The following is a 16,100-nucleotide window of genomic DNA, read 5'->3' as shown; positions in this document are numbered from 1 at the left end:
AGGAATGCAGGTGTTAGGGGATTCTTTCTTTTGTTCTTTGTTTTGGGGAATCCTAGAGAGGTAAAAGCCAGTAAGCGTAGTAAAAGACAATGTGTTCCTATACTTGGAAAAAGATAAAGAGCTAATGGGACTGAGATGGAGAGGTCACCAAAATTCTTATCAGGAAAGGACTTCAATCTAAAAGGAAAAGAAAGAAAAACCTTTTATGACCCACTTTAAATCCACTGCAGCAACTATTAAGAAAGGCAAATATTTATTAAAATTAAACAAAATTACAAGCTATTTTAACAACAAAGCAAACCTAACAGCTTTGGGGTACATCTACTGAATGAAGGCTGAAAGATTTAAAGCAGGCCTTTAGCACCACACATGGCAGACCACAGATGCATTTTCATAAATGAATAGGGGAGTATCCTATAGGTTGCAGGACACATAGATGATTACACCATTGTTTTTGATCCATTTGTAACTATTACTAAACCAGTAACAAACTAGATGCAGCTTTGTGATCAATACACATGCTAATCTACACATTGGCAGTTTAAGTTATTTAACGTCCATTTTATTTCCTGTGTCCTTTAAAACTGACTAAATATGCACAGTACAGGAGCACTCATCTCCAAGTGCTGCAGTTAGGAATAGGAGAACAGGAAAGACAAACGAACAGCTTACACCCTTCATCTTTTCTTTTACTCTTGCAATAATTTCTAGGGAATTTCTTGGCCCTCTTACCATATTGCTTCTGAGCTGTAACGTACAGAGACAGAAGAATTAACTCTTAAAAAGAGGTGGTGGCTTCAAGACCTTCAAGTATAACCCAACCACCAGTCATTTTGCATTTCCAGTCTTTTCCATCATAACACAGCATCCCATGAACTGCAGAGCATACTTTCATGATGCACCCGTGTGATGTCGGTGGACTTTGCAGTCAAGGATTTTACTTGTAAATCAAAGCATCTTAAGTACCAGATGACACTGTACATTTGGTGAACTGGAGTGTGCATTTTTTCTGTTCCTTACAGATATCTGAAGCAAAATGAAATAGCCCAAATATCTCAGAAGTTACATTACCTGTCAAAGGAACGGAACTGTACAGGCTGCTCAGCAGCTCCATCACCAAGAACTCCAAGGAAGGCTGGTGGCGGCAGAGCAGAATCCACTGCAGTCCCATCAGCTGGCGTGCTGACCAAGCTTCTCAGGATATCCTTTACATTGACATTTTTTGCAGCTGGCACAGAAGATGCAGGCTTACTATCCTCAGTTCCTGCCTCACTTCTGCCCTCCTGAGACCTATTGACTTCTAATGAAAGCGTGGAGAGTACTTCACTGATTGCATCCGGACCTGCACTGACATGCAGCGGTCCTGCTTCAGCAACACCATCAGAACTGTTTGCTTGCCCTGAAGCTGGTTCCTCCCCAAGACCAGAATCCCTTCTTCGGACAGACGCTGTACTTTCTGAATCTTCAGTGGAGGCTGAAGCACCGAGAACAACAGATAGGTTTTCTGCATCTGTTCACACCAAAGACAGAAAACACACTTTAAATTCAGTATTAACAGAACTTCATTCCCTGCAATGCTCCTAAAGAAGTAACACCAACACATGACAAATGAAATAACACAGCTGTATTTCCTCTTGCCTACTTAGAGATTTAATATTATCTGTAAGTATTTGGAAGGAAGCTTAGAACAGAAAAACTTTCTTCTAATTTCTGAGAAGCCTGAAAAGCTATAGCATCTGAAAATCAAGAGACAAAGAAATAGAAGATACTGACTCAGTCAAATAATGAAAATTATTGATCATCCTAAAGAAAAATAGAAGAAAGAAAAATACAGTCTCACAGTAGAAACAAAAAGCTTCCAGTCCATGCTTATGCATACTAAACCTCACACAAGATGTTTCTGCAACAAGCATTTGTGAATACTTAGCTACGTCAGTGAGATTCACCACCTCTACACAGCAAAATCAACCTGGAGAGCAGGTTCCTCTCAGATCAGAAAAAGATACACACAAATAATGAGGCAAATTGAATACTACAATGTTGTTTATTCAAGTGCTTACAATGCATGTATTTCTATACAATCTTACATGGACTTCTGCAGAATGTTAAAATGCGTACACCAGATTATTTCATTTGGCCAAATAATTAAGTTTACCTTTAGCAGGAGTTTCATTATTTTCATTCTCCAATTCCTTGAGTGACTGGCTATGGTTTGGTGGATGTCTTTCGTTCTGGGGTTCCAGTATATCTCTGTATTTTGAAACCATGAGCACAGATATAAAATATACAACTGCCAAAGCCAAAAACTGAGCCTGTTTACTATCCTCCTGCAAAAAAAGGGGGGGACACAGATTTTTCCATTACAATTTCAGCAACATACTTATTTTTTTTCTGTAAAGTATGCCCAGTGCTACCATAAACAGACTGAGAGTAAGTTGATACGTCAACAATGGAAGAACAATATTCCCTAGTCACAGTTTGTCTCACCTATAAAGCTGGGGAGTATGGCAACTGTATTCAAGTGGCACTAATTCTTTCATTTGTAAATATGACAACTTTGACTACGGTTTGTGTGTTTTGACTACATATTTCAAATTAGTGCAGGCACTAGGTCCCCTTTATTTATTTATGTTTCCTCTGTTACACGCTTCCTCAAATGTGCTAAGATATTAACAGCGTTTGCTGTGAAGTACAGCCAGGCAAGCATACTCAAAACTGTAAAACCATTTATAAACTACTACTTCTTAATGACGGAAGTGCAACAAAATCCAGAACCAGCGTTAAGGTTTTATTTCATCATCGGATTGTCCAGATGGATGTACTGTACTCTGTATAATTTAAGGGAGAATTGGCAAATACGCATTTGCATTACTGCTGTGACTTCATCAAAAGTTACAGTGGTAAGGATTATAAACTATTTTCTTGCCAGATAAATTTTTGAAGACAGTTTCCATCTATAATTAATAAAGTTGTGACCTAGTGAATCAGCACTACCTCCTCCTTATTTTTTCTGCTACATTTGTAGAACTCATTGAAATAAAGTTCATATACTACTGGACGTACTAGTACTGATAGTTAAGTGGAATCTGCCCGAATTCCTCCTATCCAGGTTCAAATCATGCCAACCACAATTCTGTGTGCTGAACACAACTCAAGAAACTGCATGCAAATCAAGCATAAAACATCTAGATGCAAGTATAAGCAGCTCAGAAAAAAACTACTCCAAAACAGATCTTTTAAAATCTACTTTTTCTCCACAGCTCAATACAGCAGCCAGAAAGCAGAGTTATTCCATCATTTTACATTTATTTGTGAAATAGAAAAGCTGGTGGATTCGATGTGCAAAAAAAGCAGGAGTTGTGTGTGCATGTTGTTTTTTTAAAAGAAAGAAAGAGAACACAAAATGGGCTTAATTTTGAAGATTGTATCATTAGGATTACTGTAGATGTCACCAATATGGAAGATTCACTTCCTGCTACTATTTTGCACACTGATACAGAAGCAGGGATTGAAAGAAGCTTGTTTCAATCAATAATTGCTGTAAAGATAAAAAATGAAGATCCTTCCCTATTCCAGACAGAACAAAAGTCACTGTGTAAATCATTATACTTGCTAAATAGTCCAATTATTGTAAAATAAGTTCTGGTGTCCAGAACAAATCCACCAATGACTCATAGCCATTATAGTTGCTGTATTTGCTTACAGAAGGGTTTTTTAAGCAATCAATCTCAATTTCCTCAATATCAGCTATAAAGTTGCTGACATAGGGCAAAGATATTTTTAGTCAATTCAAGACCAAAAAAACATATGCATATTTACAGCACACACACAGAAATTGGTTCCTCTGGGGGGGAAGTAAAGGAATTAGAGATGACCTCTAATTTCCAATTAGCTAGAAAGATACTCATTCTTCAAAAAGCTTACATAAACATCTTTACAATACACAGTACACATAAACAGCTAGTCTATGTACAGCACGTGATAGTATCTGTTTGTACCAAACACAACATATTTAATATACAATAGGCAGAATTCCACAGAATCAGCTCTTTGGTATGTTCCTAAGAGCCCGATCAGCAGGCAGCGATTTTCATCTCTCTCTCTTTCCAACCCCAAACACTACAACAGCTGCAGAGTATTACATGTTCCTAACCACTGTGAGCAGCATTCAGATTTTGTAAATTCATTTTAGCCAAACTGCGTAACACGTAGCAAGTGTTCAGCAAACAGATATATGCAGAAATCCAGCTACAAAATAAACTAACATTATTTGTAACTTACTATATCTCTGAACACTACTGCTCGAAGCCGATTAATATCCATATCCTGCAGAAGCCTGTCATGGTCTCGTATCGGAGAAATGCCACCAGTCACCATGTCCACTGGACTCTATTAAAAAAAAAAAAAACAAAGCAACTGTTCCAGATTCTGTTTGTAAAAGCATTCTACCAAGAATCATTAAGTGTGTACAATCAGCCACGGTATATCACATCGTTATAACTAGACCACAAAATCAGATATGCATTTCATCTTAAAGGAAAAAAAAAATCTGGCAAATTCTTGTGACAGATTTATTTCACTGTGGAAGGTCAAATATGTAAGTGTTAAACTCGCATCTTGGAAAAGCTACTTCAGGATTTCCAGTGCTCCTGCTCTTCAGCTCTATTGAAGTGGTGCAGGTATAAAAACTTACCCCTCCGTACAGAGTAATAATTACTGACTTTTGTGCTCCTGAATGTGGTCTTATACTTGCCTTTGCTGCAGACTTTCCTGTTCCTATAATGCCCTGCACTGCTTTTTGGTTCTTCGCAGTGTCTCCAATAGGCTTCTGTGCATGCTGCTGACACTCCAAGCAATTTCTTACTGCTACCGCACATACTTGAAGGGAAAAGAAATGGTAAGACTTACTCCAGGAAATAGTAGTCTCTGCTTCTCACATTTCTGTTTATCACAAACTAAAAAGTTTTAGCACATCAGTAAAATCATATTTTTCTTCAATAAATTTTAGATAGTTGTAAAACAATGCTCAAGATTCTTTAATAATTAATAACTAAGTAATACTGAACTATTAGAACATGTGTGTTACATCTAACAGACACTTCAAAGTGAGTAAGTTAGCATTCCTCACTGAAGTTTCACCATGCACACAACCACGGGGCAGGGAGGGTGAAGACAGCTCGGTTTCACAGACCAGTAAGGAAGAAAGTCAGGTGCTACACCAGTGAAACAAATTTGCTTCACAATGCTCTGTTACTCTTGGACTCAGTGTCCTGAAGTTATACAACTTATTTTTTTTATCTTCGCAGTTGTACCTGTTTCATCTTCTACTATTATTTTCAAAAGAAAAAAGAACTACCCCACCTCTATACCTGCTTGCATCCCGTAAATCTTGTTCTACCTGCACAAAGTTTTAATTGCCTAGAAAGGGAGAGGAAGGCTAGTTGCTGGTGAGGCTCTGAGCTGCTCTGGCACTCATGCAGATTAAACTTTTCATTACAAAAAGTCTTACAGCACGCAACTAGCATGAACTGAAAAGAGTTATGATCCTGTGCTTTCTCATTTCTGGCATAATCATTACTTTTTTTTAGGTAATGACCATTTTCTTTCAATCCAATTTGATGCAAACATAATATAATATTGGATACAACTACTGTCCAATGTGAACCCTACGCTTCAGAAATTTATATCTCTAGTTTTCACCTTACCTTCATCTACTGACCTCAAGATTTAAACCTCTCCTATGTATTGTAAAGGTTCTTGTGTTTCTATACAGTACAAGATCTCTTTCTTTAAGCTGCTATATTCTCAGCCTTGTCTATTTGGGGCACTTTGGCAAAAGAAATCACGGACAAAATGAAAACATGCATTCACAACAGGCAGGCTACTAGACTTAATTATTTCTTCTAAACTTTTTAAAGAGGAAAGGAACCTCATGTATATGCATTGTAGAATAAAGTAATAGCAAAATAATAAAATATTCCAACGCTTGACTAAATTTAACCTTAATTTCACAAAAAAAGGAAGAAAAAAATCAAGCTAACAATTGACAACTATTTAGTAACAGCAAGCTCCTATGCGCATTAAGTGGTTTTATTTGCCTACCCAGACGAAGACATTGCCGCAGAATTCCTCCAGATGACATATTCTTCTCAGACTCAATTTCAGTGAAACCAAGAGAGCTTGCAAAAATTAGCACATCCACAAGGTTGATTAATCTCTGGAGAAATGCTAAAGATGCTTCTACTGAAAGTCCTTGAGTTGGCTCAATGTTCTCCAATTCATGCTACATAGATAAAAATTGAAAGCAACATTTACTTCTTTACAAAGGTGATATTCCTACAACTTAAATGAAGAAAAATGGAAGGCCATTTTCAGTCACATTCAAATGTAGTAATTACTCACGTTCTAGAAACAATCATTACTATTGGGATTGAATCCTATTCTAGACCACTGTAGGACAATGAAGCCAAGTAACTTCTTTTTATGTCTCCAGGCAAAGAGGGCAAGCACCCAGTTTATCTTGGAGAAAACATGGACGTAGCAAAGGAAGGAAAGATGTTTGTGGAATATCCCACATGCATTCCTGATTCCCAAAAAGGACAGACCTAGTGAATATACTGAATAAAGAAAGGCATCCTCCCACAAGAGATGAATTTTCAAATAAAAATGAAATTTCTTACAGTGGTGGATGTGGCAGCAGAAAGCAACGGCAGTATACCACCACAGGCCATGATCATGTTGTCCATCACTTGAGAGATGAGGTGAATTGTGTTGTGCACAAATATGACATTGTCACTGCTATTCACAAAGTCCATCACAGTTTTGGTAGAATGGCTGTCAAAAAAAAAAAAAAAGAAAAAGGCAGGTTTCACAAAAAAAAAAGCATTCAGAATACAGCTATGGTATTTTAGTATTTTTATGCTTTCATAAAACTAAAACCAGAGAGTTAGCAGTAGTGCAGCAAATATTGCATTACCATAAGGTTCAACTGATGTACTTCAACCTAAACCTAAAACCACCTTTCCTTTCTGTTCTTCTAGCTCTCCAGATCATAGCTTGTTAAAGACATCAAGATGTGTGCTTAACCATCATTTGGATAAAGACACATTCATAGGCTGGTCTATGATTGCTTGCTATAGCAAAAGTCATTCTGTAAGTCAATACAATAGTTTCCTTGAAGTGTGAACCAGATTTGAACCTAAATCTTTGTAAAAATAAAGCAAATAATATGGGCTTCTAAAATCAATTTAAAAAAAAAAAAAACAACAATAAAACACAAACACCTAAATCCTGTTAACAGATTTTTGAAACAGAACCTAAACTAAAAATACACTTAAGCTATATCTGATGATGTTTTGAGAGGTTTAGTCACAGCCTAAAAATTATTGTCAGACAAAAATTCACCTCAGTTTCAATTGTGTTTTAATAACTTAAATAATTATATGTATTCATCCTTACATTCCTTTTTACTGGGTCAGTACAGCTATACGGTTCTATTTAAATTTGACATTCACTACTACAAGTTAATAATAGATGCAACCCTTAAGTTATTAAATTTTAACATTTAAATGCAGAATTACTACTGTTTTCAAAGTTTCATTTTTTTTACTCAAGTCATCTTGATGATTACATTCCAGGTCCCTGTTACAAGCTAAGTTTTAAACCCATGGAACACCTCTTTGTTCACAGAATCCTAAAAAACAGCAACATGGTGTGTGTAAATGCAGAAGTAATAAACAGAATTTAGGATAGATTTTTTTCTTTAGTCCATATTTAGATACTCATAAAAGATGCAGGCCCTTCCATCTATCGGGAACATGAAAATCACAGTCCAATAAAAATCAACAGCAAGACTGCCGTTGACTTAAACGTAGTCAACATAGTCAGTCTAAATATATGTGCAGGCCCTCAACCAATACAGATTTATGTTTGTAAAGAGTCTTAAAAAAAATAATCTGAGAATACTTGGATAAAGGCCACAAAATAAGGCTACTGAATAATGATTAAAATACCAGATGTGCAAAATTCAAAGAAAACTCTCATGCAGTTTCAGCAAAATCTCAAGTTAATTATAATTGAAATGCCAGTCTAGATTGTTCCATATAAAGCACATAAATGTACCTTCTCCACATCTGTATATCTGTTTCTATGGAAAAGAGTAAGTCCGTGAGCAACCGCTGGTGCATCAGTGACCACTTGAACTCAGGAATACGGAACACAGTTGACCTCGAGTCTCTTCTCTGCCCATCTGATGTAGCAGCTAGCTCTTGTCCTGAAGAATCTTGCTGCCTTGAGGTCTGAATACACAGTTTGCAGACAAAAAAAAACCCCATACCTTGGTTATTAGTTTCCATGGCATACACTAAAATGCCTTTAACAGACTTGAGATTTTAGATATTCAACAAGTTTATACTCCATACGTGGTTACAAATAAAGCTAAAACTATGACACAAATGCTCTTGACTGGATATACCAAACCACAAACTAGTCTACGGCTTCACTACCACACCTGCCAGGCTAGGTACACACAAGCAGCAACTCAGCCTTACCCCAGGGGGAGTATATGTTGCTGTAGAGAGTTGTTTTCCTCCTTTAAGGAAGAATGGTGCAGAATGAAGAGCATCCATTAGCAGGTATCTCTGCAGAAGGGAAGTACTCAGATACATGACTATTTAACCATCAAAAGCTGAGTTAGTTAAACTAAAGACTAAAGGCGTGGAGCACTGCAGCATGCAACAGAAGCCCAGTTTTAAATGACACTTGCACAAAGGTAGGCTGGCATGATGGAGTGAGAGCCTCGTCAAATTTCAGAGTTTACAAAAAAAATATATATATATATAGTGTACCTAGTGTAAAAAAATATTTCCACAAGTTCCATTAGGATATGAAAGAAAGCTCTACTTTTTTCTGCGCAAGGAATGTTCACTTGTCAATAATTATAAGAGTTAAGATTACAAAAGACCAGACTGAAACAGTAAAAGGGAGGCTGAGTAGAAGCAGAAGAAATTCTAGATAAAATTGACTCAGAATGCATGAACATTTCCTTCTATACTTCAAACTTCAGAACAGAAGTACCACCACAGACAAAGCATCCATCTAGCCAAATACTCAACCTCCATCAGCATCCATAAGTGATGTACAAAGAATAAAATTTTAAGAGACTTTTCAGTACACAAATTAGTAAGCATTATGGTTATTTTAATCAAGGGTTGAAAGTGTTCTTTAGATAACTCACAAAATGCGCACACATTAAAATCTCCAAACCATGTATAGGCACACTTTCAAACATCTCATAAAATAAGAACTTCCTTTTTTTTTTTTTAAGCTAGACACATGAAGGATGAAGAGAGAATTTACCTCAGGTATGGATCTGGGAGGCAGAGGTGCTTCTAGACATGTGTTAGCTTTCAGCTCCAATCTCTCTGTATCTGATGCAACACTAGAAACATCGAGCTTGGCAATTCTTTTCTCAGAGGCTCCAGCAGGCTCTGGCACATGTACGTTTGCATCTTCTTCTGCAGTTCTGGTTTTACTAAAAAGAATCTTTTCTTCCTCCAGCTTCTTTTTCCCTTCTGAACCCAGCTGAGTCACTACTTGTTCAGCTGTAGAACTCACTGTTTCCGGTAAACAAGTCAGTTCTTCTTTTTTCCCATCCACACCTTCTGTATCTTCAGATTTTAAAAGCCCAGATTCAGGTTGCTTCTCTGTTGCTTTTTCCTGCTTTGTCACTTTCCTTTTTTGAGAGCTAGGTTCCTTGTTAATTTCTGCAAACTCTTCTGAAGGTAAAGGCATGCTACTTTCCTCTTTCAAATCAACAAAGTCATCTTCATCTTCCACCTCCAATGATGATTTTTCCAGTTTTTCTGGGCTTTCAGGAGTTTCTCCTTCCAAAGTGGTCTGTATTGCTAAAGAAGCAGCAGTGACAGCTACTCTTTCTTCCCCAGGCTCAAGAGCTTTGCTTGGAGAATCTTCAATTGCTTCAGCTATTCCAGTACTAATTTCTGAAATGCTGGGCTTTATTGCTTCTGGTTCTGGCGAAAATTCTGCACAAGGCACTGCTTCTAAATCTGGTGTAGTCTCCCTGTCTTGCCCCTCTAACTCCTCCCTGTGATTAGACACTGAATGAGTCCGTTGGTCACCATCTGATGAGGCACTGGTCTCTTTTTTTTCAGTACTGCACTCCATCTCATCATCAATAATGCGTGGAAGAGCAGTAGCATCTTCTTTTAACTCCAAACATTGTTGCTTGCCCTTGGTTTCAGCTTCTTTGCTAACTCCAGAGATTGTTCTAATTGAAGTTGAAGAACACATTCCACTCCCTTCACCTCCTTTCCCTTGGTACTCCTTGTACATTTGAGAAAGACTCTCTTTGTGCATTTCAAAAGTTACCTAAAAGAACAGAGTTGAAAGTACATTAAAAGTTATATACTAATGTCTGCTTTCGCTGAAAAAAACCCAAATCATGGTTCACATCACAAAGTTACACTACAAATTTATATTGGATACTGTCCTCATGATAAAAAATAATTTTGTGTTGGAGATCACTTCAACTGAGAGCAAGTTTCTCCAGTGTACCTGTTATTCATGGCTGAAAAGAAGAAGAAAAAAAAAAATAACACCAGAGTCAGAAAATCCTAGGATGATCCTAAGGATAGGAAATCAGATGTCTAGTAGGAGTACTCAGAGTTTTAAAAACTGCTTCTAGTAAAAGAAGTTAAAATGTTTAAAGTTTAACATTTTTTTGTTAATATCTGCATTATTTCCTGGGCTAACTGCAGTCATCTGTAATTAGAGTTATCTGTGCTACTTGCATTCATGTAATTGTATAGGATGCAGATAAAAATGCAACAGCATAACATGCGGAGAATTACTAAATTTGAGATAGCCAACAATCTCAACTTTTTTGTAAGAGGGGACACTGTGACAAGTAGCAGGGGCAGTTACTATATCTGAGCTTTCACATCATTTTAGCACCTTGAGTATGCTCAACAATCCGCAAAGATTAAAAAAAAAAACTTGCAACAAGTTTACATTAAAAAAATTGCAATCCCACAAAATCAGAGCAGAAAGAAGCATGTAATGAAGCCAAAAATCCTGGTGACCTCCAAATAGTACCTAAAATTCTCCAGAGTACTTTCCTGAACGCTATTCACCCAGTCTAAAAAGTACATGAGAACAACTCCACAATCGGATGGAAGTGAGACGACTTTCCTACAGATGAGCTGAAAAAAAGTATTGTTGTCTCTAGGTATATAAAAACAACTCCAGACAGAAAAATTCTTTATACACATAACGATAAAACAAATTTGTCTAAATAAATAGCTGTGTGTTCAAAGAAAATCTCACTAGACTCACTGAAATTTTTATTATGCTGTGATTCAATTTAGTTTATGCATACCTTTCTATTTAAAATTTACGCTTATCTTCTCTAACAGAAATATTCATTTATCTGTAAGCTTACTTCTCAAAATTTTCCCAACATATAAGCTGCAGTTGAGGGCTGGTTTTTTGAAACTATTTTCTTTATCATAAACATTTTCCACAGACAAAGCAGAGCAATATATTTTACTAAGTATATGAATGCACATTTTCTTCTTCTCTTACATACTAAACTCATTCATTTTGATCTCATCTGAAGATTTCGTGTGCACAGTATTCAAAGTGACCATTAGTGAGCAGGAATATTTTCCCTTAAGACAATATATGTTAGTCAAAAACTAACTTGATAGGTTAAAAAGATGCTAGAAATTACAGTTAAAAAAACAGAGAGGAGCAAAGAAAGGACAAAGGTAAAAAGGAATATTCTTGGCAAGTTGTGTTGTTAACATTAGCTTTTTAACATGCTGTTTTCTCCATCAATCAAATATATATTAAAGTACTGGAGGAACAATGATTTGTCCTAACACATGATCTGAAGCATGTTATTTGTTCAAGTTGATTTAATCGAAACTTGAGTCTCTAGCAATACAATTTGGATATCTTCCTCCTCCCGTTTAAAAAAAAAAGTCTTCCTGTACTAATCTTAAATCAGTTATGTACAAACAACAAAATGTGTGAGTGATTACAAATGATTGAAAGTTCATCCGTCAGAATGAATCTGTCAAATATTTGATTACAGGGTATCTATGGCTAAATAGAATGTGTGTGAGGTGGTATTATTCTAGAAAGACTTCCTTCTAAATCCTCTCTGAACGGTACCACAGTCAGGATGTCAAAAGCAGCCCAAAACAGATTCTGCTAATAAGCCCTCCCTCATACTTCCAGTGTTTTCAAAAACATGATTAGGCAAAAGTGCTAGTTTGGGTCAAACCATTACTTTTCTGAAGAAGAAATCTTGACAACTTGATCTCCAGTTCACTTTCCCTCTTCTCTCTCTCCGTGTTGCTGCCTCCATTTCCAAAACTACTGAAAATTTTTATTCCAACAAGTACTAATGAGACATTCAACGAATGAAAATACTATTGGGTTTATTTCCGCAAAACTGATCGTATGTACCTCCCAGAAAGCACACTGACCCACAATAAGGATACGCATTACTTATGCAATCCAAGTACAGCTGTAACAAATCTGTGATAACACAGACACCTTTATTCATTTTTGCCTTCAGTTTCTTGTTATTGCAACACTCATTTTGAAAAATACATGGGAAAAATGACACCTCAGAAGTATTTGCATGTTTTGGCTACACTGCATACTTACTTTTTTAACACTAATAAGCTACATCCAAGCACGAGACCTGAATTCTAGTCCGGTTCCAAAACTGTTGAACAAGTCTCAGGTCTAGCCTCCGAATCTTATTTCACTAGTTTCCTTGAACCAAGTCAAAGCAAGATAAAGATGAGAGTGGCACTTGTTATTTTTTTTTCCCCTGGGTTGGCGGGGTTATTTTGTGGAAAGGGGCAAACAAGGGAGACATGTATGTCAAATTCTATTACTGCTGCTGCCATCTCTCCCCAGTAAAAATAGGGATAGGCACAATGACAGTAAGATGTTCACAAGAGAATGGCTGGAGAGACCTGTTACAAAACATGATTTTCTTCAGTGCTCAAACTTGAGCACAATGGTGAGTAGCACATGACTCACGCCATGTTCAGGAACAGGAAAATTCAATCTTCATGGAATGAATCCTCCAGATGTTGTGCAGGGCTGGCAGTTACTAAATCCACCTTGCAAAAAGAGCACATTCACAGTGTTGCAAGAGTTCCCTAAAGCAACACTTGATGCTTACACTGGTCATTCCAAAACACAACAAGCTTTAACAGCAACAGAAATTTTGAAGTTCTAGCAGCTCTAGCTATATAAGAGCTTTGGTAAATTACCAACCTGGTTAAAGTAGTCAAGGGAAGTTGCAAGCATCAAGGAATATAACTTTAAAGGCATTCTGAAAGCATATCATCAGTTCTGTTACAGCTGCTTTCCCCCAGCACTCCAAGGAATCACTGAGGTTACGGCCGGAAGGTGACACCAGATCATCTAGCCCAGCCCTGGATTTAAACCCACTTTCCTACACATTGAGCCCATAACATGGAATGGATGAGAGCATCCAGGAAGTCCTCCAGCCTTGGCACTAGAAATAAAGAGATAAAATCTCCCCTGGATCATTTGTTCCAAAGGTCCTCTGCCATCTTAAAAAAAAAAAAAAAAATCCCTTCTTTTATTTTGAAAGTCTAGCTTCAGTTTCTAGTCAGCAATTATGTCTGCATTTCTGAGTTATTAAAAATACCTCAATGAGGAAGACATATCACATTTTCAAGGGTTTTTTTTCTTCTACATACTGTTTTTAAAAGTCAAAAAAACCAGAGAAGTAACAGGACTGTTGAACAAGAATGAGCTTTCATTCTGGACTAAAATCCTTCCTGCGACTCCCCTTCTGCAAACTTTCTATCAAAATTTCTATCATTACAAAGCAACACTTTGGAAACCTGCAATACTCTGGTAACCAGAATGTGCTCTTCAGGATTGTTAATTCCTACTACCAAAAAAAAAAAGTCTGTCAAGAAGGTCAAAACAGACAACTTATATTTACAGACAGGCAATGTAGACTTATGAGCAAAATAAATGCAAGCACAGTCTGATAAGAATCTATGTTGATTTAAGAACAATGCATGAAACTGCAAGGAGAATTGCAGTGATAAAGAAAATTAGTACAGAACCACAGAAGAACATCAATCACAAAAAAGCCCAAAAGCCACTTAAAAAGGAAGGTAATTTCTATTTCTTCTGTAAACATCAGAAAGAGTTCATGTGACTTACCAATTAATGCCTTAAATACTGTCCTTTAAATAATATTCAAATTAAAATAGCAATGCATAAAATTAGGCAGACTACCTAAAGCACAGTATTTTTCAAACTTGCATTTCAAGTTTGGGGTTTTCTTATTTATATAAAAAAAGAAAACAAATTTAAGAAATACTGCTTTGTAAAACTCAGTTTTTTAACAAGCCTGTCGAAACAGTTCTGCTCATGATATTAATTTGTAATTGGTTTGACAGGACACCAAGAAATAGTGGTAGTATGAAGGAAGCACAGGACAATTCTTCACCTGCACTCCTCTTCCATGCCATGGCATTTCTGAAGCACACAAGTTCACAAAGCCAAACACTACTACTCTACAAAGAAAACACCTAAGGTTAACAAAAGCAATATCAACAAAAATGCAAAATGAAGCAGAAATTATGATTATTAAACACAAGCAGACAGAGATGATATATAAAGGTATTAAAGATTAAACATTAAGATCTGCAAGCACGCAACAATTTAGAAGACAACTGTCAGCTTGGAGAACCTTAGATGTACTTAAGTCATTTTTTATTTTCCTTAAGGCATTTGCAACTGTAAAGCTGATAATACAAAATTAATTACTAGAAATTGTTCTAAATTAGAGAGCTAAAAGGCCAATCATTAATCTTCACCATCATTTGATGGTTAATCCATAGCTGTTTGAAATGCTTCAAATGCATCTCTACGCACTACTAGTTAAAGACAGTTGTGAGCTAATACCTGCAGCTTTTGCCTCTGCCATTGATTTTACTTTAATTTGACATTCAGCGTTTCCTAATTGCCAAGGAGAAAAAAAATCACATCTAGCAATGAAAAAGGTTAAGATGACTGACATTTGCATTAAAGAACATAGGGAAATTACTTTAAGTATATGTTAAAATTTTGTCCTTTGTTCATTATCAGGTGGGCAATTTTTGTAGAATAGAGAGAGGAAGGGAACGTCTGCCAGCCAGGTCAGACAATTCTGTAGTACCGCTGTGTCCTTACAGAGTCTGCTCAGTCCTGTGCTGCTGGCGCCATCAATAACCTCTTCATAACTCCAGAGAGCGTTACAACTTCTAAAATCTTAACAAGGACTTCAATTGACCTGCTTTTCCACTTCTCCTCTAGCAACACGAATGGTTCAAAAGGGAAAACTAATCTCCAAACAAAACCAGGCCTGTTGAGATGGGAGGCACCACTATCTGAAGATATCTAAACTCACTTTCAGTTCCGTGAAGTGAAGGATACAAAGGCACTGTGTGCACCACACACTGACTTACAGTCTGTAACCCACTGACCTGAGGAATCTCTGGGTTATTTCTGAGCAGTTCATAGAAGAAAGTTAAGAAAACCAAATTTACATATTTTTGCAGAAAACGACACCTGAGAAGTTTCTAGAACAAGTCTATGCTTCCACCAAAAAAAAGCATTCACTGACAAACAAATGGGGAAAAAAAAGAAAGCCACTGTATCAAGACATTTTAATGTTCCTGCATTTTCATCTAAGTAGCAAGATCTTTGCTTTTTCTCCTCTGCTTAAAAAAAAAAAAAAATGCATGCAAATAATTTATAGAATAAGAAAGGAAGTACTAGTCAATATAATTCACATAAGTCTTTGCTTATCTGAGAGATAATTTTATGCATGTTGGCAGCATTTTATTTCAAAATCAAGGCAAGCTATAGCTTACTGTTACATCACCATGCAATAATAAATTGACACAGCACATGACACATGTATTTTCTCATTTTCACTAATGCAACTATTGCTTTTAGTTTGCTTAAATTGTTTAAAAGATATGATCATATTATCCTCTCAAGGTATATATTTCCTCTCTATC

The 16,100-nt window shown here is 36.6% G+C and overlaps 1 protein-coding gene across 1 annotated transcript in view; it reads right to left on the bottom strand.

Annotated features, from left to right (window-relative positions):
- LOC104466185 (lipopolysaccharide-responsive and beige-like anchor protein) overlaps positions 1-16,100 on the bottom strand; it is a gene marked incomplete at its 5' end in the record, with an annotated part of 104,550 nt that overhangs the window by 75,110 nt on the left and 13,340 nt on the right. The window contains 8 exons of the mRNA XM_010079530.1: positions 1,072-1,510; positions 2,156-2,327; positions 4,282-4,389; positions 4,754-4,878; positions 6,103-6,283; positions 6,681-6,834; positions 8,122-8,297; positions 9,358-10,389. Of these exons, the coding sequence (XP_010077832.1) occupies positions 1,072-1,510; positions 2,156-2,327; positions 4,282-4,389; positions 4,754-4,878; positions 6,103-6,283; positions 6,681-6,834; positions 8,122-8,297; positions 9,358-10,389 (2,387 nt within the window). The remainder of the gene's footprint in view (positions 1-1,071; positions 1,511-2,155; positions 2,328-4,281; positions 4,390-4,753; positions 4,879-6,102; positions 6,284-6,680; positions 6,835-8,121; positions 8,298-9,357; positions 10,390-16,100) is intronic.

This window comes from Pterocles gutturalis, unplaced genomic scaffold, assembly GCF_000699245.1.
Source record: "Pterocles gutturalis isolate BGI_N339 unplaced genomic scaffold, ASM69924v1 scaffold10249, whole genome shotgun sequence".
Lineage (NCBI taxonomy): Eukaryota > Metazoa > Chordata > Aves > Pterocliformes > Pteroclidae > Pterocles > Pterocles gutturalis.
The sequence above is the reverse complement of the archived record's forward strand: the minus strand, read 5'-3'. Positions and strand labels throughout refer to the sequence as shown.